Below are 24,473 nucleotides of genomic sequence, written 5' to 3'. Positions count from 1 at the left end.
AACAGAGACTAAATAGAGACTAAACAGAGACTAAATAGAGACTAAATAGAGACTAAACAGAGACTAAACAGAGACTAAATAGAGACTAAATAGAGACTAAATAGAGACTAAATAGAGACTAAATAGAGACTAAACAGAGACTAAACAGAGACTAAATAGAGACTAAATAGAGACTAAATAGAGACTAAACAGAGACTAAACAGAGACTAAATAGAGACTAAATAGAGACTAAATAGAGACTAAACAGAGACTAAATAGAGACTAAATAGAGACTAAACAGAGACTAAATAGAGACTAAATAGAGACTAAATAGAGACTAAACAGAGACTAAACAGAGACTAAATAGAGACTAAATAGAGACTAAATAGAGACTAAATAGAGACTAAACAGAGACTAAATAGAGACTAAACAGAGACTAAATAGAGACTAAATAGAGACTAAACAGAGACTAAATAGAGACTAAATAGAGACTAAATAGAGACTAAACAGAGACTAAATAGAGACTAAATAGAGACTAAATAGAGACTAAACAGAGACTAAACAGAGACTAAATAGAGACTAAATAGAGACTAAACAGAGACTAAATAGAGACTAAATAGAGACTAAATAGAGACTAAACAGAGACTAAACAGAGACTAAACAGAGACTAAACAGAGACTAAACAGAGACTAAACAGAGACTAAATAGAGACTAAACAGAGACTAAATAGAGACTAAATAGAGACTAAATAGAGACTAAATAGAGACTAAATAGAGACTAAATAGAGACTAAATAGAGACTAAACAGAGACTAAATAGAGACTAAATAGAGACTAAATAGAGACTAAATAGAGACTAAACAGAGACTAAATAGAGACTAAATAGAGACTAAACAGAGACTAAATAGAGACTAAACAGAGACTAAATAGAGACTAAATAGAGACTAAACAGAGACTAAATAGAGACTAAATAGAGACTAAACAGAGACTAAATAGAGACTAAACAGAGACTAAACAGAAACTAAACAGAGACTAAATAGAGACTAAATAGAGACTAAATAGAGACTAAATAGAGACTAAACAGAGACTAAACAGAGACTAAATAGAGACTAAATAGAGACTAAACAGAGACTAAATAGAGACTAAACAGAGACTAAACAGAAACTAAACAGAGACTAAATAGAGACTAAATAGAGACTAAACAGAGACTAAATAGAGACTAAACAGAGACTAAACAGAGACTAAATAGAGACTAAATAGAGACTAAACAGAGACTAAATAGAGACTAAACAGAGACTAAACAGAAACTAAACAGAGACTAAATAGAGACTAAATAGAGACTAAATAGAGACTAAACAGAGACTAAACAGAGACTAAATAGAGACTAAATAGAGACTAAATAGAGACTAAATAGAGACTAAACAGAGACTAAACAGAGACTAAATAGAGACTAAATAGAGACTAAACAGAGACTAAATAGAGACTAAATAGAGACTAAATAGAGACTAAATAGAGACTAAATAGAGACTAAACAGAGACTAAATAGAGACTAAACAGAGACTAAACAGAAACTAAACAGAGACTAAATAGAGACTAAACAGAGACTAAACAGAGACTAAACAGAGACTAAATAGAGACTAAATAGAGACTAAACAGAGACTAAATAGAGACTAAACAGAGACTAAATAGAGACTAAATAGAGACTAAACAGAGACTAAATAGAGACTAAATAGAGACTAAACAGAGACTAAATAGAGACTAAACAGAGACTAAACAGAAACTAAACAGAGACTAAATAGAGACTAAATAGAGACTAAATAGAGACTAAATAGAGACTAAACAGAGACTAAACAGAGACTAAATAGAGACTAAATAGAGACTAAACAGAGACTAAATAGAGACTAAACAGAGACTAAACAGAAACTAAACAGAGACTAAATAGAGACTAAATAGAGACTAAACAGAGACTAAATAGAGACTAAATAGAGACTAAATAGAGACTAAACAGAGACTAAATAGAGACTAAATAGAGACTAAACAGAGACTAAATAGAGACTAAATAGAGACTAAACAGAGACTAAATAGAGACTAAACAGAGACTAAATAGAGACTAAATAGAGACTAAACAGAGACTAAATAGAGACTAAATAGAGACTAAATAGAGACTAAATAGAGACTAAATAGAGACTAAATAGAGACTAAACAGAGACTAAATAGAGACTAAACAGAGACTAAATAGAGACTAAATAGAGACTAAACAGAGACTAAATAGAGACTAAATAGAGACTAAACAGAGACTAAATAGAGACTAAACAGAGACTAAACAGAAACTAAACAGAGACTAAATAGAGACTAAATAGAGACTAAACAGAGACTAAATAGAGACTAAATAGAGACTAAACAGAGACTAAATAGAGACTAAATAGAGACTAAACAGAGACTAAATAGAGACTAAATAGAGACTAAACAGAGACTAAATAGAGACTAAATAGAGACTAAACAGAGACTAAATAGAGACTAAATAGAGACTAAACAGAGACTAAACAGAGACTAAATAGAGACTAAACAGAGACTAAATAGAGACTAAATAGAGACTAAACAGAGACTAAATAGAGACTAAATAGAGACTAAATAGAGACTAAATAGAGACTAAACAGAGACTAAACAGAGACTAAACAGAGACTAAATAGAGACTAAATAGAGACTAAATAGAGACTAAACAGAGACTAAACAGAGACTAAATAGAGACTAAACAGAGACTAAATAGAGACTAAATAGAGACTAAATAGAGACTAAACAGAGACTAAACAGAGACTAAATAGAGACTAAATAGAGACTAAATAGAGACTAAACAGAGACTAAATAGAGACTAAACAGTGACTAAACAGAGACTAAACAGAGACTAAATAGAGACTAAATAGAGACTAAATAGAGACTAAACAGAGACTAAACAGAGACTAAACAGAGACTAAATAGAGACTAAATAGAGACTAAACAGAGACTAAACAGAGACTAAATAGAGACTAAATAGAGACTAAATAGAGACTAAACAGAGACTAAATAGAGACTAAACAGAGACTAAATAGAGACTAAATAGAGACTAAATAGAGACTAAACAGAGACTAAACAGAGACTAAATAGAGACTAAATAGAGACTAAATAGAGACTAAACAGAGACTAAACAGAGACTAAACAGAGACTAAATAGAGACTAAATAGAGACTAAACAGAGACTAAACAGAGACTAAATAGAGACTAAACAGAGACTAAATAGAGACTAAATAGAGACTAAATAGAGACTAAACAGAGACTAAACAGAGACTAAATAGAGACTAAATAGAGACTAAATAGAGACTAAACAGAGACTAAATAGAGACTAAATAGAGACTAAACAGAGACTAAATAGAGACTAAACAGAGACTAAATAGAGACTAAATAGAGACTAAATAGAGGGCTGGGAGTGATTGGAGAGTGAGTGCAGCTGGAGACAATGGACAGGTGAGGGGAAAAACCACGGCAAAACTAAAAACCAAGACATGAACTCAACACAAAAACGTAACTTAAAACATGATATTAAAAAACACAAGTCCATGGGTGTGACAAAAACAATTTGTTTTCAAGACATTTTCATTTAACAAGATATTCCAGATGTTTTGTATTAAAACAAGTCCCTATATCTGGCTGAAATGGTGCTTGTTAGGCAGTTGTGTCTCATATTAAGTGTAATGAGATATTTGGACTAGAAATGAGACAAATATACTCGGTAAGACTTAGATTTTTTCCAGTGTATCAGACACAACTGCCTAACAAGTACCATTTCAGCCAGATATAGGGACTTGTTTTAATACAATACATCTGGAATATCTTGTTAAATGAAAAAGTCTTGAAAACAAATTGTTTTGAGTCACATTTCATATGAAACAAGCTTTTTTTTTTTCATTTGAAGAGGTTTTTAAGCTAATTTCAAGATCACTTTTATCTCAAAAGTCCTAAATATCACATTTTATTTCAAGAAATCTGGACAAGCCGATTTTCACTAGTTCCATTGGCAGATTTTTGTTGCTTATTTAAAGCAAAAACGTCTTTTATTTGTTGTTTTTTTCCTTATTTTTGGAGGGGCATTTTGTCCAGAGTTTGGACTGATGATTAAAAGTAAACTACAAACACAAAGCCCATTTCTCTGGGGTTTTATGTCTCAGGACGTAATAAAAAGCAGCTGTTCCTCAGCGGGTTAAACTCAGTGGATCCAGCCTCAGATCATCAGATCAGATGCTTCTCATGCTGCAGTCCTTCAGCAGAACTCAGGCTCAGACTAACAAACTGAAAATAAAGTACAGAATGTACCTTTAGGGGTACGATGGCTTGTCACTGGGGCAGTACCCTCAGAAGGTATAGTTCTGTTCCCTTATTCTGAAGTAGCCTAACACAGTCCGTCTATTGTACCCCAGCATGTAGAAAAAAAAGGTACATATAAGTACTTTTTACCACTCGAGTACATATATGTACCTTTAGGTCCAATAATTAAAGCGATACTCCGGAGTAGATTCACCCTGGGGTCATTTGAACCGTGATATCCAGCCAAGTAGCCCACCCAAAGTTTTTTCGATATTGGCTGAACATCAGCTGAGTTACTGAGTTATCCCGAAAAGCTTCGTACAAGCGCTAACGGACCCTGGCAGTATCTCCAAAATTACCACACTAAAATCACATGCCATGACACCAAACTTCTACAGTAGTACAAATATGGTCTGTACTCACAAAGCGATGCATTTGGAAGTTTGTACATAGTCCAGGAGTTTATTATTATCAGTACAAGCCTGATAGCTTCTCTGCTGCTAAAGCTGACTCGACGTCACTTCCTTGATCTGGGAGCTTCAAAGTAAGATGAGGGTTGATCTACTACTGTAGACAACAAAGTATATGCTATATTCTACATGGTTTTTTTTTATGAATTTTAATGTTGTAGAGTTGTGAAGTTATTTTATCAATGGAGAAACTGAGCAGCCTTGCTTTGTTGTCTACAGTAGTAGATCAACCCTCATCTTACTTTGAAGCTCCCAGATCAAGGAAGTGACGTCGACGCAGCTTTAGCAGCAGAGAAGCTATCAGGCTTGTGTTGATAATAATAAACTCCTGGACTATGTACAAACTTCCAAATGCATCGCTTTGTGAGTACAGACCATATTTGTACTACTGTAGAAGTTTGGTGTCATGGCATGTGATTTTAGTGTGGTAATTTTGGAGATACTGCCAGGGTCCGTTAGCGCTTGTACGAAGCTATTCGGGATAACTCAGTAACTCAGCTGATGTTCAGCCAAGATCGGAAAAACTGCGGGTGGGCTACTTGGCTGGATGTCACGGTTCAAATGACCCCAGGGTGAATCTACTCCGGAGTATCGCTTTAACCTTGTAGCACCCATAGTTGCAGATATGCAACAAGCTTTTTATTTATTTACATTATATTTTTATTTATATTTTTATTTACATTACATTATATGATTTTTTAAAATTTACATACATTATTTACATTTATGTGTAATATTTTTTTACATTACATTTTATGTGCCGACAGTTGTCACAGCATCGTTTTGTTGGCTCAGTGAGTTACACTCTGCTCTGCGGTGCTCTGTTCTAGTTGGTTCTGCTCTCGTTCGGTGTGCTCTGCTTTGTCCACCTTTCACTTATACCTTTTTTGCCAAACGATCTGCAGAGAATGACTTGGTTTTGTGAACTAAATTAATCAGGAAAGCCCAGAGCTGCAAATATGCAACATGGCCTAAAATGATCAAAAATAGCCCAATTTCAAAAATTCCAAAAATATTGGTTTATTCCCACCAAAAAGATGCAAGAAGAGTTTAAATTATTTTTTCAATGAGTGTTCATATGCTTGGGTGCTACAAGGTTAACCCTGGGGGGTGCATTAGTATAGATTGTACCTCAGGGGACAGAAAAGGACTCGTACTGTGGCCCTAAACACGTGTCCCCACCTCTTCTGTGAAGAAGCCGTCCATCTTTCCAGCGTCCTCCACCATCCGCTGAGCTCCGGCCACCTGCTGCTCTCTGCTCCTCATCCTGCTCTTCATCATCTTCTTCACATAGAGGAACACCACCTCCTGATGGAGGAAGCAGAGCAGGGCCTGCACACAGGGGGGGGGTCAGAGGGGCAGGTGGGTCAGAGGGGTCAGAGGGGTCAGAGGGGCAGGTGGGTCAGAGGGGTCAGAGGGGCAGAAAGGTGCACGGAGGGGGCGGGGCTCACCTGTCTGCAGGCCGGTTTCAGGTCCCTCAGGTGGTCCAGCTCTCGGTTCAGAAGGTCCAGCAGCGAGTCCACAGCAGGAAGGGAGCCGTCGGCCCACTGGGACGTGCACAGCCCACCCAAACAGGCCTTCAGTCAGAGAGAAGAGGGGCCGCAGTGAGCGGTGGGCTCATCCCAGGCTGGTCCAACAGGCATCAGAACCAGCAGGTTCTGCTTTTAAAGGGTCGCTAACAGACGCGTCAATTCAGCCAAAGCTAAGCTAAGCTATGGCACGGTAGCTATAGTCACATGACTACAGGATCAATAAATCAATACATATACAATAATCACCACAAAAGTCTGCGGTGAAGCTTATCTGTGTGCAAATGCATCTCACTCACAGAGCCGCTAACATAACGATGCTATGCTCTGAGCTCTGAGGTCAGAGGTCAGAGGTCAGAGTCACGCCCGTGGGATTTCTCCCCATGTTTTTAGTATTCATGTCTTAGTTTTTTAAGTCCATGTTTAGTTTAGTCATGCTTGTTCATTAGCTGCACTCATTCACAATCACTCCCAGCCCTTTAGTCTGCAGTCTCCCCTCTCAGTTTGCCGGATCTTTGCCTTACCCACCATGTTACCGGAGTTTCCCATGTTATTCGTCACCTTTAAGCTAAGTATTTATTCTATTTATTCGATGCCACGCCAAGTCTTTTTGTTTGTGTTTCACAGTTACATTTTTGAATCCGCCTTTTGTTTGTGCTTTGTTTTTTGATTCTTGTGGAAGTAAACCCAGTTTTCTTTTATAAGTCTGCATCCTGCATCACCACCCCACCCTGACGCTCTGAGCTCTGATGATGAAAGGAGTTTTGGCACCACAGACCTCCAGATGCCGCTATCGAGCTAGCGGGCCGTACCGTCTACCGAGCCTACAGGACAGCGGACTCCGGTAAGCAAACCGGCGGGGCCCTGAGCGTCTACATCACCAACATTACGGTAGTGGATAAACTGTGTAGTCCAGACGCAGAACTTTTGCTGCTAAAATGCCGACCGTTCTATCTCCCTCGTGAGTTTACTGCTGTGTACATCTGTGCTGTTTACATTCCACCGGACGCTAACGCTAAGCTAGCGCTAAGCTAGCGCTAGCACAAGTACACAGTAGCATCAACAACTGCCTCATAGCACACGCAGACAGTGTTTGTATTGCAGCTGGGGACTTCAATCATCTGTCCTGAAAAAATTCCATCGAAATGTCAGTGTGCTACCAGAGGGAGTAGAACCTTGGACCAGGTGTATACTAATGTAGCAGATGCTTACAGAACCCAGGCTTACCCCCACCTGGGTCTGTCAGACCACCTCTCCCTTCTACTGCATCCTCAGTATACACCCAAGATCAAGAGTGCTGAGACTACCGTCCGAACGGTGAGAATTTGGCCAGAGGACGTTGTTCCTTTGCTCCAGGACTGTTTCCACCACACAGATTGGGATGTATTCAGGGGACAACAGAACAACTGGGAACAATGTGGGACAAGAGGACGACTGGGACCAATGTGGGACAAAAGGACGACTGGGAACAATGTGGGACAAAAGGACGACTGGGACCAATGTGGGACAAAGGGACGGCTGGGAACAATGTGGGACAAGAGGACGACTGGGACCAATGTGGGACAAGAGGACAACTGGGACCAATGTGGGACAAGAGGACGACTGGGACCAATGTGGGACAAGAGGACAACTGGGAACAATGTGGGACAAAAGGACGACTGGGACCAATGTGAGACAAGAGGACGACTGGGACCAATGTGAGACAAAGGGACGACTGGGACCAATGTGAGACAAGAGGACGACTGGGACCAATGTGAGACAAAGGGACGACTGGGACCAATGTGAGACAAGAGGACGACTGGGACCAATGTGGGACAAAAGGACAACTGGGAACAATGTGGGACAAAAGGACGACTGGGACCAATGTGAGACAAGAGGACGACTGGGACCAATGTGAGACAAAGGGACGACTGGGACCAATGTGAGACAAGAGGACGACTGGGACCAATGTGGGACAAAAGGACGACTGGGACCAATGTGGGACAAAAGGACGACTGGGAACAATGTGGGACAAAAGGACGACTGGGACCAATGTGGGACAAAAGGACGACTGGGACCAATGTGAGACAAGAGGACGACTGGGACCAATGTGGGACAAAAGGACGACTGGGAACAATGTGGGACAAAAGGACGACTGGGACCAATGTGGGACAAAAGGACGACTGGGACCAATGTGAGACAAGAGGACGACTGGGACCAATGTGGGACAAAAGGACGACTGGGACCAATGTGGGACAAAAGGACGACTGGGACCAATGTGGGACAAGAGGACGACTGGGACCAATGTGGTCCGCCAGGCCACCGCCTGTTCCTGCCACGCCGTCTGCGGTCTGGGCGTCCGCCAGACCACGGCCTCCTGCTGCCCGAAGCCGGTACCACATGCCCGTTTCTGGTCCCCTGCCTGACCGGCTTCGAGCCCCTCCCTCCCTCCCACCCTCAGACTGTTAAGGGTTGTCTGGGATCCACCCCTTGTGTGGGGGGGGGGGCTCTGTCACGGCCAGGGACTCGTTTTCAGTTTTCATGTTTTAGGTTATGCTTTTGTTTCTCAGTCCATGTTTAGTTTAGTCATGCCTTAGTTTCCCTGCACTTTGTTCATTAGGTTCACTCACTTCACCTGTGTTTTTCCCTCAGCTGCACTCACTCTCCAATCACTCTCACTCCCTATTTAGTTTCCTGCCTCCCCTGTCAGTTGGCCGGATCTTTGTTGATATTCACGTTTGCCATCCATGCACGATTCCTGCTCACTCCATGTTCCTTGATATCACGAAGTATTTATTTATTTATTCCGTGCCATGTCCGTTTGTTTGTTTTGGTTATAGCTACGTTTTTCTCCGGCTCAGCCGTGTTTTATGTTGACACTTTGTTTTTGTTTAATAAATCTACCTTGTTTTTGGAAAGTCCGCATCCGTGTCCTCCCTCCTCACACACCAACCTGACAGGTGACCATAGCGGAGGACCTGTCCTGGACCACTCACATTGCCTCAGCAACCGGAAAGGCCCAACAACTCCTTCTCTACCCCAGGAAGCTGAGGAGCTACGACATCACCAGACCACTGCTGGTGAACTTCTACAACTGTGCCACCAGCAGTGTTCTGACTTATGGGTTCCTGGTGTGGTTCTCTAGCTCCTCCAAAGCAGACCAGCATGCACTCCAGCGCGTGGTGAAAACAGCGGGGAACGCCTCTCCCAGAGCTCAGTACCATCTACACCACGCGCTGTCTACGGAGAGTGCAGAACATCCTGCTCATCACCTTTTCCAGCTGCTGCCCTCAGGTAGAAGGCACAGGTCCCTACAGACCCGGACTAAAAGACTGGCCAACAGCCTATACCCTCAGGCCATAAGACTTTGGAACCAATCACTGCTGCCTAAACGTTAACGTTTAACTCTTTATTTATACTGGGGCTGGAAGGTTGTTGTGTATTTATTTAGATGTATGGGTGTGTGTGAGGGGGGCGGGTAGCAAGCACCTAAAACTCTGTTGCACTTTGTTGTAAGCGGGATGGGGGAAGGAGGGAATCAAGCACTGGTGTCACTTTTTGTCTTTGGTGCACTTTGGATCTACTATTACTGTGTTTGTACTCCAAACTAAATTTCGTTGGCTTTTTTTTGACAATGACAATAAACTCTTGAATTGAGGTCAGAGGTCAGACATGTTTGTACCTTCATGCGGGTGTTCAGAGGACCGGTGAAGCACCTGTACCCACAATCCCTCAGGGCAGACAGAGCGTCCACACAGCGGCGCCTCTGCTCCTCGGACACACTTCCTGTTTGACCTGTGATGTAATCCCTGCGGACAAGTAGAGCCAGCCAATCAGCAGCAGGGCTTAGATCCTACACATCCCAGAATGCTTTGGGGGATCACAGGTTCCATGGTGACGCAGGTGCGAACTCACCTGAGCTGCTGCTCACACACCAGCTGAGCTTTCACCACCGAGAGGACATTACTGTGGTTCCCCCTCACAAAGTCCTCCAGACACTTCTGATAGCTGGAGGACAAGTTCAGAAAGGACAACAATGTGGGACAGAAGGACAACTGGGGACAATGTGGGACAAAAGGACGGCTGGGAACAATGTGGGACGAAAGAACAACTGGGGACAATGTGGGACAAAAGGACAGCTGGGGACAATGTGGGACAAAAGGACGGCTGGGGACAATGTGGGACAAAAGGACGGCTGGGAACAATGTGGGACAAAAGAACAACTGGGGACAATGTGGGACAAAAGAACAGCTGGGGACAATGTGGGACAAAAGGACGGCTGGGAACAATGTGGGACAAAAGAACAACTGGGGACAATGTGGGACAAAAGGACAGCTGGGGACAATGTGGGACAAAAGGACGGCTGGGGACAATGTGGGACAGGACAACTGGGAACAATGTGGGACAAAAGGACAACTGGGGACAATGTGGGACAGAAGGACAACTGGGGACAATGTGGGACAAAAGGACGGCTGGGAACAATGTGGGACAAAAGAACAACTGGGGACAATGTGGGACAAAAGGACGGCTGGGGACAATGTGGGACAAAAGGACAACTGGGAACAATGTGGGACAAAAGGACAGCTGGGGACAATGTGGGACAAAAGGACGGCTGGGACCAATGTGGGACTGAACATCAGGACTAATGCATGAGCTCATTAAAGCCCTATTCGGACGGGATTAGTTCAATGGGGGGACGTATGGTAATGTTGGTTAACCAGACGACGCCAGGGAGAAGAAATGACCAATTCGGACGGGACAAGAAATCCCTGTACTATTCATCTAACATGGGAGGAGTTTTCTTGAATATAAAGCATTCTGCTCCAAAATTATTGTATACAAACGCAGAAGACTTTTTTGTTTGTTTACCTGAATGATAAGTATTACTAAAACGTATTGTACAGTATAACAGAACAGAAGATTAATTCATTTTTGACCTTAATGTAAAGTACTGCTCACCAAAAGTTTTGCTCAGGATACTTATTTTACCTGAATGTAAAGTATAGTTTAAAAAAAGGATTGCACAACGAAACTTAAGTGTCATTTTCTATTTTACACCTAATTGTTTCTCTCTTTAAAAGGATGTGACGATATATTCCGTACTTATTACCGAAGGTCGCATTCGCACGGGATTAGTATTACCTATGGTAGATACTCCGGACCGTTTCACAGGAGGTAGAATTCTCGGCAAAGTTTACCGACATACTCCGCTATCTTTACTGACATGGCGCGTTCGGACGGGACTAGATTTCCCGGTTATTATTACTTTACCCCAGGTCCCCCCATTAAACTAGTCCCGTCCGAATAGGGCTTAATATTCCTGAGGAACAGCAGTGGGCTCATAGCAGAGCCCTGAGGAACACCATGCGGATTTTACATGACAGACGATGCAAACTGCATCCTGATTGGTCTGTGGGTGTGTGGTGGGTGTGGTCTACCTGCAGAGGAAGTTTTCCAGGTGAACTGTGAGCCGCTGCGCTTTGCTCTGGTCTTTGATGGCACAGCTGAACTCAGTCAGGGAGGTGTTTATCACCTGAAACACAAAGAATTCACATTAATACAGATCGAGTCTCACCTGTACGAGTCTCGCCTGTACGAGTCTCACCTGTACGAGTCTCACCTGTATCTCACCTGTACGAGTCTCACCTGTACGAGTCTCGCCTGTATCTCACCTGTACGAGTCTCACCCGTACGAGTCTCGCCTGTATCTCACCTGTACGAGTCTCGCCTGTATCTCACCTGTACGAGTCTCGCCTGTAGCTCACCTGTACGAGTCTCGCCTGTATCTCACCCGTACGAGTCTCACCTGTACGAGTCTCGCCTGTATCTCACCCGTACGAGTCTCACCTGTACGAGTCTCGCCTGTATCTCACCCGTACGAGTCTCACCTGTACGAGTCTCGCCTGTACGAGTCTCACCTGTACGAGTCTCGCCTGTATCTCACCCGTACGAGTCTCACCTGTACGAGTCTCGCCTGTATCTCACCCGTACGAGTCTCACCTGTACGAGTCTCGCCTGTATCTCACCTGTACGAGTCTCGCCTGTATCTCACCTGTACGAGTCTCGCCTGTATCTCACCTGTACGAGTCTCACCTGTACGAGTCTCGCCTGTATCTCACCTGTACGAGTCTCGCCTGTATCTCACCTGTACGAGTCTCGCCTGTATCTCACCTGTACGAGTCTCGCCTGTATCTCACCCGTACGAGTCTCGCCTGTATCTCACCCGTACGAGTCTCGCCTGTATCTCACCCGTACGAGTCTCACCTGTATCTCACCCGTACGAGTCTCGCCTGTATCTCACCTGTACGAGTCTCGCCTGTATCTCACCCGTACGAGTCTCGCCTGTATCTCACCTGTACGAGTCTCGCCTGTACGAGTCTCACCCGTACGAGTCTCGCCCGTACGAGTCTCACCTGTACGAGTCTCGCCTGTATCTCACCCGTACGAGTCTCGCCTGTATCTCACCTGTACGAGTCTCGCCTGTACGAGTCTCGCCCGTACGTGTCTCACCTGTATCTCACCTGTACGAGTCTCGCCTGTATCTCACCTGTACGAGTCTCACCCGTACGAGTCTCGCCTGTATCTCACCTGTACGAGTCTCGCCTGTACGAGTCTCGCCCGTACGAGTCTCGCCCGTACGTGTCTCACCTGTACGAGTCTCACCTGTATCTCACCTGTACGAGTCTCGCCTGTATCTCACCTGTACGAGTCTCACCCGTACGAGTCTCGCCTGTATCTCACCTGTACGAGTCTCGCCCGTACGAGTCTCGCCCGTACGTGTCTCACCTGTACGAGTCTCACCTGTATCTCACCTGTACGAGTCTCGCCTGTATCTCACCTGTACGAGTCTCACCCGTACGAGTCTCGCCTGTATCTCACCTGTACGAGTCTCACCCGTACGAGTCTCGCCTGTATCTCACCTGTACGAGTCTCGCCCGTACGAGTCTCGCCCGTACGAGTCTCGCCTGTATCTCACCTGTACGAGTCTCGCCCGTACGAGTCTCGCCCGTACGTGTCTCACCTGTACGAGTCTCACCTGTATCTCACCTGTACGAGTCTCGCCTGTATCTCACCTGTACGAGTCTCGCCTGTATCTCACCTGTACGAGTCTCGCCTGTACGAGTCTCACCCGTACGAGTCTCGCCTGTATGAGTCTCACCTGTACGAGTCTCGCCTGTATCTCACCTGTATGACATCGATGGCCAGCGGACTGAAGTAATAGGTGTCGATGAGTTCGGGCGTGCTGCCGCTCAGCCAGTCCTCCTCCTCCTTCCTCAGAGCCGCGTTCAGCCACAGCTTCATCTTCTCCTGCAGGAGACGGAAACAGGTCAGCTGACCTCTGACCTTCATGGCAGAGCTCCCAGCAGGCAGCATCTCACCTCTCTGCTGCTCAGGTACTGCTCCTCCAGGCGGATCCAGTCCTCCTGCAGCAGCAGAGGACCCAGAGAGGCCGAGTTTATCTGTCCGTCCAGCTCTTCGTGCTTCAGTATCTCACTGAGAGACAGACACAAACATCAGGAAAGATCTCTGCAGCCTCATACAGATACAAATACATAAATAAAGGGCCTGCTTACACTTTATTCAGCTTTCCATTAACCCTACAACTAAATTCACTTTGTCTTTTCTCATTTCTGCTAATATATACAGTAAACACCTGGTATGTAAAGTATATACAGTATATACTATATATAGGAGTATATACTGTACAGTATACTCCCATATATAGCTCAAACTATGGCTGAAAGCAAACCAGTCATGTGACCATTAGACTCTAAACATTCCCTGTGATGCTTCTATTGTGTATTATATTTCTTTCTTGTGTGTTTGCCTGCCTCGGGACTACGGATGAAAACTAGCTTTGCAGCTATAATCCGGCATATTTACATTTGTTTTTATACTGATGTTCATTAATGTGCATTGTCCCTATTAAAATAAATTAATTAACTCAAATAAATCTACAGTTTTCTTCTCTTCTTGGTGTCTCCACACTTTGGTTCCTGGGATCAGGTTTCTGCCTCCTGGCTTCGGTCCATGTTCTGTGACTGTAACACACACCTGTCAGCTGTCCCTCTGCCCCAACACTACACAGACAGGTGAACTGTGTTTACACCTTGTTTTTATTCATCTGAAGTTGTTTTGGACCTTTGTTAATGCCTCTCTATAGTTCTCTTATTGGTTTTATTGGTTTTATTGGAATGTTTCTCCAGCCTGTGGGCTGCTGGAATGCAGGAAGTTACTGGATCTTATCAGATATATCGATTCCACATGTTTCTGTGGACAGATAAGGAGCGATAAAACGGTTTGATCTGTTCTCCTCGTGATCAGAAAATTCAGAAACCATCAGAGAGTAAAAACCACGCAGAAGAATCTCTGTAACTAAAGCTGATTTACGGCTAACAGGAACAGAGTCTGGCACATCTGGAAGCTGACGCTGAACAGATGTTAGACACATGCAGCTGAGAGCTTTACATTCCAGCTTAAAGGCCCAAAAGCAGAGCAGCTGGAGGCAGAACTGGAGAACCAGAACCGAGACGTCATCAGATATAAAACTAAAGCAAGAACAACAACTGAGGCGAATCCTAAAAGAGAGACCAGAAAGAAAAAGGCCACCAACAGAACTGATACAGACTGAATACATCCTGATTCAGAACCAGAACTCCAAAATACTGAGAACACAAACAGGAAAACACAGAAAAAAACAACATCTGACACAAAGTCACAAAATAAAACCAAAAAAACTACAAAATAAAACAGAAAAACTACAAAATAAAACAAAACCTACAAAATAAAACAGAAAAACTACAAAATAAAACAAAACCTACAAAATAAAACAGAAAAACTACAAAATAAAACCAAAACTACAAAATAAAACCTAAAAACCACTAAATAAACCAGGGAGGCGTCCAGGAGGCATTGCATTTAACACCGCAGTTTTACAGGTTCACTTTATTTATTTATTTTAAAATCTCTGTCCATATATGTCTATTAACTGGCAATCTGGTCAAAATAAAGTTCTTTATTTGAAGCACAATTCTACAAACTTACTGAACTTAACTTACTGAAAAAGTGTTGGTGCTTAAAGTGCTTCACTGGCCTGAAATTTAAACTTAAAACATCTCAAGATAAGTTAAATAAAAAGAAAATCTAAATTAAAATTGCAAGTGTTTTAAGGGCTTCACACTGAACATCTCAATGTCTTATGGACTATCCTGCATTGCAGTCACAGGCCCCTCGGATGGCCAACTCCTGTAGTTGGGTTAATATATATATATATATATATCTATCTCAGTGTATTCACCGGTCTTCCTCTCCTCAGATACGGCCGTACACTCTGACGCGTTCCTGATCATGTACTCACTGTTAGCAATTAGCACAGACGTCTTTTTTTCAATGTATCTGCGATGACTCCTATAGATTGTGCGCACGTGACATCATTGCAGTACGTCGGGTTTATGTTCAAGCCATTTTTCTTCTGAAGAATTATTTCGGACTTGAACTTAGTGAAGGGAACTTTTGCAATATGGTCGGCAACGTTAAACTTGATTATCATCTCTGTTTGCTGCTGCTGAAAGGCAGCAGGGAGAGGGGACACTGAGCAGGTGATGTGTTTCATAGATGCGTTGGGCTTTTTCAGCGTTTCAATTCGAAATGTATTAGAACGAGTCACAAATGCACTATTGCCACACTTTACAGTAAATGCAGTGCATTATATTATCGGCTTTACTGTATTTTAGCCAGGGAAACTGGTCAAGCCGCTCTCTTAGAAATGTATACACTTTTATATCCCTTTTAATTTCAGTTGGTTCTGGCTTGGAGTCAATTGTATGTGGCTCATTATCTGATGATAGCTCTGGATGCTAGCTCCGGATGCTAGCTCCGGATGCTAGCTCCAGATGCTAGCTCATTATCTGATGCTAGCTCCGGATGCTAGCTCTGGATGCTAGCTCCAGATGCTAGCTCATTATCTGATGCTAGCTCATTATCTGATGCTAGCTCATTATCTGATGCTAGCTCCGGGTGCTAGCTCCGGATGCTAGCTCTGGACCAGGGCATGACATAACGTGGGAGGTTGATGGCTCCGTGTCAGAGCATTGGTTGTGGTTATTTTCGGACGAATCACGCCTTAACTTAACCAAAAAGTTGTCAATCGTTCTTTTCATCTTATCACCCGCGGCTACATCCACTGTTTATCTGACGAGCCGAGGTTCTACAGAACGCTCGTGTTACACACACGTACACGGGCCAATCAGAGGGGGCCCCGCCCTTCACTATCTCTGATTGGTTTAGACCACGATATGGGTCTAACGTGTGTCTGTTGTTGAACCAAAGGGAGACTTTCAGAGTCGCGTAGACTTTTTTTTTTTTTTTTTTTCCTCGAACGGGTGGTTGCACCGGTGCGACCTGAGATTTTTTTTAGGCGCACCATTGAGGTCGCACTCTAGAGCCCTGCCCAGGAGGCGTCCTAACAAGATGCCCCAGGATGCATCCTAACAAGATGCCCCAGGAGGCATCCTAACCAGATGCCCCAGGATGCATCCTAACAAGATGCCCCAGGAGGCATCCTAACCAGATGCCCCAGGAGGCATCCTAACCAGATGCCCCAGGATGCATCCTAACAAGATGCCCCAGGAGGCGTCCTAACCAGATGCCCCAGGAGGCGTCCTAACAAGATGCCCCAGGAGGCATCCTAACCAGATGCCCCAGGAGGCATCCTAACCAGATGCCCCAGGAGGCATCCTAACAAGATGCCCCAGGATGCATCCTAACAAGATGCCCCAGGAGGCATCCTAACCAGATGCCCCAGGAGGCGTCCTAACCAGATGCCCCAGGAGGCATCCTAACAAGATGCCCCAGGAGGCATCCTAACCAGATGCCCCAGGAGGCATCCTAACCAGATGCCCCAGGAGGCATCCTAACCAGATGCCCCAGGAGGCATCCTAACCAGATGCCCGAGCCACCTCATCTGACTCCTCTGGATGCGGAGGAGCAGCGGTTCTACTCCGAGCCCCTCCCGGATGACCGAGCTTCTCCCCCTATCTCTAAGGGAGAGCCCAGACACCCTGCGGAGGAAACTCATTTCGGCCGCTTGTATTCGCGATCTCGTTCTTTCGGTCCCTACCCACAGCTCGTGACCATAGGTGAGGGTAGGATCTCGTTCTTTCGGTCACTACCCACAGCTCGTGACCATAGGTGAGGGTAGGATCTCGTTCTTTCGGTCACTACCCACAGCTCGTGACCATAGGTGAGGGTAGGATCTCGTTCTTTCGGTCACTACCCACAGCTCGTGCCCACAGGTGAGGGTAAGATCTCGTTCTTTAGGTCACTACCCACAGCTCGTGACCATAGGTGAGGGTAGGATCTCGTTCTTTCGGTCCCTACCCACAGCTCGTGACCATAGGTGAGGGTAGGATCTCGTTCTTTCGGTCACTACCCACAGCTCGTGACCATAGGTGAGGGTAGGAACATAGACTGTCCGGTAAATCGAGAGCTTGGCCTTCTGGCTCAGCTCCTTCTTCACCCCGACGGGCCGGTGCAGAGCCCGCATCACTGCAGACGCCGCACCGATCCGCCTGTCAATCTCCTGCTCCATTCGTCCCTCACTCGTGAACAAGACCCACAGATACTTGAACTCCTCCACTTGGGGAAGGATCTCATTCCCGACCCGGAGAGAGCATTCCACCCTTTTCCGGCTGAGGACCATGGTCTCGGATTTGGAGGTGGTGATTCTCATCCCAGCCGCTTCACACTCGGCTGCGAACCGCTCCAGTGAGAGCTGAAGGTCACGGCCTGAGGACGCCAACAGAACCAAATCGTCCGCAAAAAGCAGAGACCCGATTCTGAGGTCGCCAAACCGGACCCCCTCAACGCCCTGGCTGCGCCTAGAAATTCTGTCCATAAAAATTATGAACAGAATCGGTGACAAAGGGCAGCCCTGACGGAGTCCAACCCTCACAGGAAACATGTCCGACTTACTGCCGGCAATGCGGACCAAACTCTGACACCGGTCATACAGAGACCGAACAGCCCATATCAAGGAGTCCGGCACTCCATACTCCCGGAGCACCCCCCACAAGAGTCCCCGAGGGACACGGTCGAACGCCTTCTCCAAGTCCTCAAAACACATGTAGACCGGTTGTAGAAAAACCAAACCCTGACGAGTGGGCTTCGCTGGGACGCCGCTCACCTGGGGTAGTAGTGGTTGACCCAGAACAGCAGGTAGCTGCAGTCGTCCTCGTCCAGCCCAGAGGACGCCAGCTCCGTCAGACGGGCAGAGAAGCTCTGATGGTAGAGTCCGGCGTAGACGTTCAGGATGTCCATCTGTGCGGGGTAGCTGTCCCTCACCGTCCTCACCACCGTCAGCAGGTCGTCCTGGAGACACTTCCCCGCAGAGCACACCTGGGACAGGGGGACAGAACCAGGGGGACAGTGGGTCCGTCTCTCAGAAAGCATCCCAGCTGATCAGCTGTCCTCACCTGTCTCTTCACCCCTGAGGACAGCTGACCTGTCTCACCTGTCTCTTCACAGCTGAGGACAGCTGACCTGTCTCACCTGAGGACAGCTGATGTGTCTCACCTGTCTCTTCACCCCTGAGGACAGCTGACCTGTCTCACCTGTCTCTTCACCCCTGAGGACAGCTGATCCGCTCCGCTGGACTCGTCCTCTGCAGCCCTCCTCAGCCGGCCCACCACCATGGTCTGCAGCAGCACATTGTGAGTGCTCAGAGACCTCTGGGGACGCCACACCGGGACCCGGTCCTGTGGACGGGCCGCCCAGCGCCGGTCCTGCTGCTCCTGCAGCTGGATGGAGGCCACGGCACTCCTCAGCACCTGCAGGTGTCCTGCAGCGGGGGAGCAGGTGGAGGAGGGGAAGGTGTCGTGGACGGCCATCCACATCTGGACACTCAGAGCCTCCAGGTCCTGCTGCAGCTGGTCCTCGTCCTCCTCTCGGGGGGAGTCCTGACTGAAGAGCTCCTCCTCCCTGAGGATCAGCCTCCTGCTGACCTGCTCCAGCTGCTCCAGCTGCTCCAGCTGCTCCAGCTGCTCCTCCAGCTGTTGCTCCGACTCGTCCCCTGGAACCAGACAGAGTTTCAGCTGAGACGCCTCTGGGTCAGTTCCATTAAACAGTGGGACAGTGTGTCTCAGTGTCTCAGGCGCCTTCAGATGGAAGGTGTTTAAATAAAACCAGAAAAGCAGCAGCATGACATCAGTCTTCCTGTTATTACTTCCTGTTATACTTCCTGTTTCCTGCTATAACTTCCTGTTATACTTCCTGATATACTTCCTGTTTTACTTCCTGTTATACTTCCTGTTTCCTGTTTTACTTCCTGTTATACTTCCTGTTTCCTGTTATACTTCCTGATATACTTCCTGATATACTTCCTGTTTCCTGCTATTACTTCCTGTTATACTTCCTGTTTCCTGTTCTACTTCCTGCTATTACTTCCTGTTATACTTCCTGATATACTTCCTGTTATACTTCCTGTTTCCTGTTATACTTCCTGATATACTTCCTGTTTTACTTCCTGTTATACTTCCTGTTTCCTGTTATACTTCCTGATATACTTCCTGTTATACTTCCTGTTTCCTGCTATTACTTCCTGTTATACTTCCTGTTTCCTGTTCTACTTCCTGATATACTTCCTGTTATACTTCCTGTTTCCTCTTATACTTCCTGATTTACTTTCTGTTATACTTCCTGTTTCCTGCTATTACTTCCTGTTATACTTCCTGTTTTACTTCCTGTTTCCTGTTATACTTCATGTTTCCTGCTATTACTTCCTGTTATACGTCCTGTTTTACTTCCTGTTATACTTCCTGTTATACTTCCTGTTATAATTGCTCTACGTACATAACTACTTACCGCACTCATCTATCATATGGAATAACAGATTCATACTACATCGCAATAAATCCTTATTTTACAAAGATTGGATGGAGAAGAATATTTGGTCTATTATACACTTAATGGATGCTAATGGTTGCATGTTAAACTATGAACAATTTTGTGCAAAATATCAATTCTTTCCCCCAAAAGCTGAATTTACCAGATTATATAATGCCTTACCAAAACAATTTACTAATCAGTTTAAAAATATAATAACATATCATCCCATATCCCCACAATTACCCCATCTGTTTATTAATGGAATAATCATTCACTGACCCAAAATTCAATAATCACACAATTAGAAGCTGTCTAAACGAAACTTTATTCCCTGGGAAAATAAATAAAAATAACATTCTTTGCAAATTTGGGAAAAAGTCTATTGAAAGGTTAAGAACTCTTTATTTAAAGCTCCCCATACAACCCAAAGCTAAAGAAACACACTTTAAAATTTTAAATGCAATTTATCCCTCAAAAGAACTACTAAGAAATCGCTTTAATATTGATGACAATAAATGCTCATTTTGTGAGAGTGATGTAGAAACGATAGACCATATCTTTATGAATGCAACCAAACCAGAACATTTTGGAATTGCTTAGAAAAATGGATCAAATCAAAAATTACACTTCCTGAATCTATTTCTAGAGATATGGTAACCTTTGGAGTGTTATTGGAAAACAAAACTATAGAACTCTGTTGTAACCTTATTTTTTGTTTGGCCAAATTTTTTATTCATAAACAAAGAGTACTAAGATCATCCCCAGTCTTTAACATATTTTTATCTGAATTTCAATTATATTTAAAATCTCTGAAATGTATTGAATCATACGAAGTCCTGATGGAATTTTTGATTGAATTGCCCACCAATGTATGTCAATCCTAATATACGAATCCCCTTGCTGTAAATTTTATTTCTTTATTTATTTTTTCTTATCAACAATACCTTAAACCTTTTCGAAATACTACGCCTCTACTATGTTATCTACAAGTTATATTGTTGTAATTGCCTTACTTGTTTGTATTTTCTTGTTTGTGTTTACCTTGTTTAAATAAAGTTTAAAAAAAAAACTTCCTGTTATACTTCCTGTTTTACTTCCTGTTATACTTCCTGTTATACTTCCTGTTTCCTGTTATACTTCCTGTTTCCTGCTTCTCCAGCCTGGCTGCAGTCACCAGTTCCCCATCCTTCTGCCTCCGGCCTCCTGCTGATACCACCAGAACTTTGGCCCACCATGTTCCTGGTCTCCCGGGTCTGTTCCTAATCCTTCTGGGTGTCTGTTTTCAGTCTATTCCTGCGTATTTGCAGGTTCTTGTTCTGGCTTGGTGCTGGTCTCCCCTGAGAGCCCAACTGGACCGGGCTCGGTGAGCACTACAGACCTTATGAGTTTGCTTTAAAGCTTTGAACGGCTGCATTGTGCCTTTAGTTGGACTTTTATCAGGTGTCGTGTTACTCAGCCGGGTCGGACCACCGGCTCACGATGGTCCTGTGTTGTTTGTTTACTGGTTATATATTTTTTTATGTATTAATTTAATATTTTTATATTTGGGAACAGAGAGCCCACCAGGTGGCCAGTCTGTAATCTGAGTTACTGACCCGGTTCTACTGGTTCTGACCTTCATGCTGGTTCTTCAGTCTGCGGTGGATCCAGATCTTTGCTGGGATCTTCAATCTGGGCAGCCTCCTCCTGGATCCTTCGGGGTTCTCCTCGGCGCCTCCTGCTGGACATTCAGGAAGATGAATGAAGCTGTGGTTCTGCAGGGGAACATCTGGACTCAATTCAATTCATCTTTATTTATATAGCGCCAAATACAACAAATGTCATCTCAAGGCAATTAAATAGTATAGTCCAATTCAAGCCAATTGGAAATCTATTCATTGTAATCATAATTATTTATCACCGGGTGATACCGGGATAATACTTTGCCAAATCCTACCCGTCAATACCATTCACGCCAAGTTAAGTATTATCATGTCAAGTCCAGTTCAGTGTTTTTCATAGCCTTAGCCTTTGTTTTATCACTGTTTACTTTGTTATCTTTGTGTTGACCTTGTTTTGAAAAATAAATCTAGTTTGGTGTTTTTGAAGTCCGCATCCGTGTTACCTTATATGGAGTTACCTTATATGGTGTTACCTTATATGGTGTTACCTTATATGGAGTTACCTTATATGGTGTTACCTTATATGGTGTTACCTTATATGGTGTTACCTTATATGGTGTTACCTTATAAGGAGTTACCTTATATGGTGTTACCTTATATGGTGTTACCATATAAGGAGTTTCCTTATATGATGTTACCTTATATGGTGTTACCTTATATGGTGTTACCTTATAAGGAGTTACCTTATATGGTGTTACCTTATATGGTGTTACCTTATATGGTGTTACCTTATAAGGAGTTACCTTATATGGTGTTACCTTATATGGTGTTACCTTATAAGGAGTTACCTTATATGGTGTTACCTTATATGGTGTTACCTTATAAGGAGTTACCTTATATGGTGTTACCTTATAAGGAGTTACCTTATATGGTGTTACCTTATATGGAGTTACCTTATATGGTGTTACCTTATATGGTGTTACCTTATATGGTGTTACCTTATATGATGTTACCTTATATGGTGTTACCTTATATGGAGTTACCTTAAATGGTGTTACCTTATATGGAGTTACCTTATATGATGTTACCTTATATGGTGTTACCTTATATGATGTTACCTTATATGGTGTTACCTTATATGGTGTTACCTTATATGGTGTTACCTTATATGGTGTTACCTTAAATGGTGTTACCTTATATGGAGTTACCTTATATGATGTTACCTTATATGGAGTTACCTTATATGGAGTTACCTTATATGGTGTTACCTTATAAGGAGTTACCTTATATGGTGTTACCTTATATGGTGTTACCTTATATGGAGTTACCTTATATGGTGTTACCTTATAAGGAGTTACCTTATATGGAGTTACCTTATATGGTGTTACCTTATATGGAGTTACCTTAAATGGTGTTACCTTATATGGTGTTACCTTATATGGAGTTACCTTATATGGTGTTACCTTATATGATGTTACCTTATATGATGTTACCTTATATGGAGTTACCTTATATGGAGTTACCTTATATGGTGTTACCTTATATGGTGTTACCTTATATGGAGCCTTTTGTTTGATCTAGTTTGGCCTGCCTCATTTTACTAACATGTAAATAGTCAATAAATCTTTCATGGCCAGAACTCCCTGGAAGAAGAGATCATCTGTCCTGGCTTAACAAAGGAAATAAATTTAGATAGATAGATGGATGGATGGATGGATGGATGGATGGACGGATAGATAGATAGATAGATAGATAGATAGATAGATAGATAGATAGATAGATAGATAGATAGATAGATAGATAGAACTAGCGGACTGAACGGATTCACCTTCAGAGTTTTCCAGAGAAACGCGCACATCAACAACAGCTGAAACTCACACAGCCGCGCAGACAGCTGACAGTCAGACCAATGAGCCCCCCCCCCGCCGTCATACCTCTCATCCCCGTCCTCCTGCACCCTGCAGCCGCGGGACGCTCCTCCACCTCTGCCTGCTTCCACTGCTCAGCCTCCGTCAGGCTGGTGGGCGTGGCCTCTAAAGTCGGAGAGAAACAGTTCAACCCTCCCCGCCTGTGAGCCGGCGGGAGGAGCCCTCATCCTCACTTCCTGCTCCATCTGTCAGCCTCTATCCACAACCGGGGGGAGACTGTCATAGAACACCTTAGACTGTCAGAGACCACCTGAGACCACCTGAGACCACCTGAGACTGTCAGAGACTGTCTGAGACCACCTGAGACTGTCAGAGACTGTCAGAGACCACCTGAGACTGTCAGAGACCACCTGAGACTGTCAGAGACCACCTGAGACCACCTGAGACTGTCAGAGACTGTCTGAGACCACCTGAGACTATCAGAGACTGTCAGAGACCACCTGAGACCACCTGAGACTGTCAGAGACCACCTGAGACCACCTGAGACTGTCAGAGACCACCTGAGACTGTCAGAGACCACCTGAGACCACCTGAGACTGTCAGAGACTGTCTGAGACCACCTGAGACTATCAGAGACTGTCAGAGACCACCTGAGACTGTCAGAGACTGTCAGAGACCACCTGAGACTGTCAGAGACTGTCTGAGACCACCTGAGACTGTCAGAGACTGTCAGAGACTGTCAGAGACTGTCAGAGACTGTCTGAGACCACCTGAGACCACCTGAAACTATCAGAGACTGTCTGAGACCACCTGAGACTGTCAGAGACCACC

General features: G+C 44.2%; 1 protein-coding gene across 1 annotated transcript in view; it reads right to left on the bottom strand.

Annotated features, from left to right (window-relative positions):
* The window catches only part of LOC142375209 (tumor necrosis factor alpha-induced protein 2-like), a 44,214-nt gene extending 20,412 nt beyond the window's left edge, over positions 1 to 23,802 (bottom strand). Inside the window, exons 1-11 of the mRNA XM_075459176.1 lie at positions 23,709 to 23,802; positions 21,789 to 21,893; positions 18,901 to 19,358; positions 18,474 to 18,685; positions 13,669 to 13,783; positions 13,475 to 13,597; positions 11,728 to 11,822; positions 10,205 to 10,297; positions 9,972 to 10,098; positions 6,233 to 6,358; positions 5,952 to 6,113 (exon numbers count right to left, since the gene is read on the bottom strand). Of these exons, the coding sequence (XP_075315291.1) occupies positions 5,952 to 6,113; positions 6,233 to 6,358; positions 9,972 to 10,098; positions 10,205 to 10,297; positions 11,728 to 11,822; positions 13,475 to 13,597; positions 13,669 to 13,783; positions 18,474 to 18,685; positions 18,901 to 19,358; positions 21,789 to 21,893; positions 23,709 to 23,715 (1,623 nt within the window). The 5' untranslated portion in view covers positions 23,716 to 23,802. The remainder of the gene's footprint in view (positions 1 to 5,951; positions 6,114 to 6,232; positions 6,359 to 9,971; positions 10,099 to 10,204; positions 10,298 to 11,727; positions 11,823 to 13,474; positions 13,598 to 13,668; positions 13,784 to 18,473; positions 18,686 to 18,900; positions 19,359 to 21,788; positions 21,894 to 23,708) is intronic.
* Between the last annotated feature and the right edge of the window lie 671 nt (positions 23,803 to 24,473).

The sequence above is a fragment of the Odontesthes bonariensis genome, chromosome 24 (assembly GCF_027942865.1).
Source record: "Odontesthes bonariensis isolate fOdoBon6 chromosome 24, fOdoBon6.hap1, whole genome shotgun sequence".
Classification (NCBI taxonomy): domain Eukaryota; kingdom Metazoa; phylum Chordata; class Actinopteri; order Atheriniformes; family Atherinopsidae; genus Odontesthes; species Odontesthes bonariensis.
This window is presented reverse-complemented; position numbering and strand designations above follow the sequence as displayed.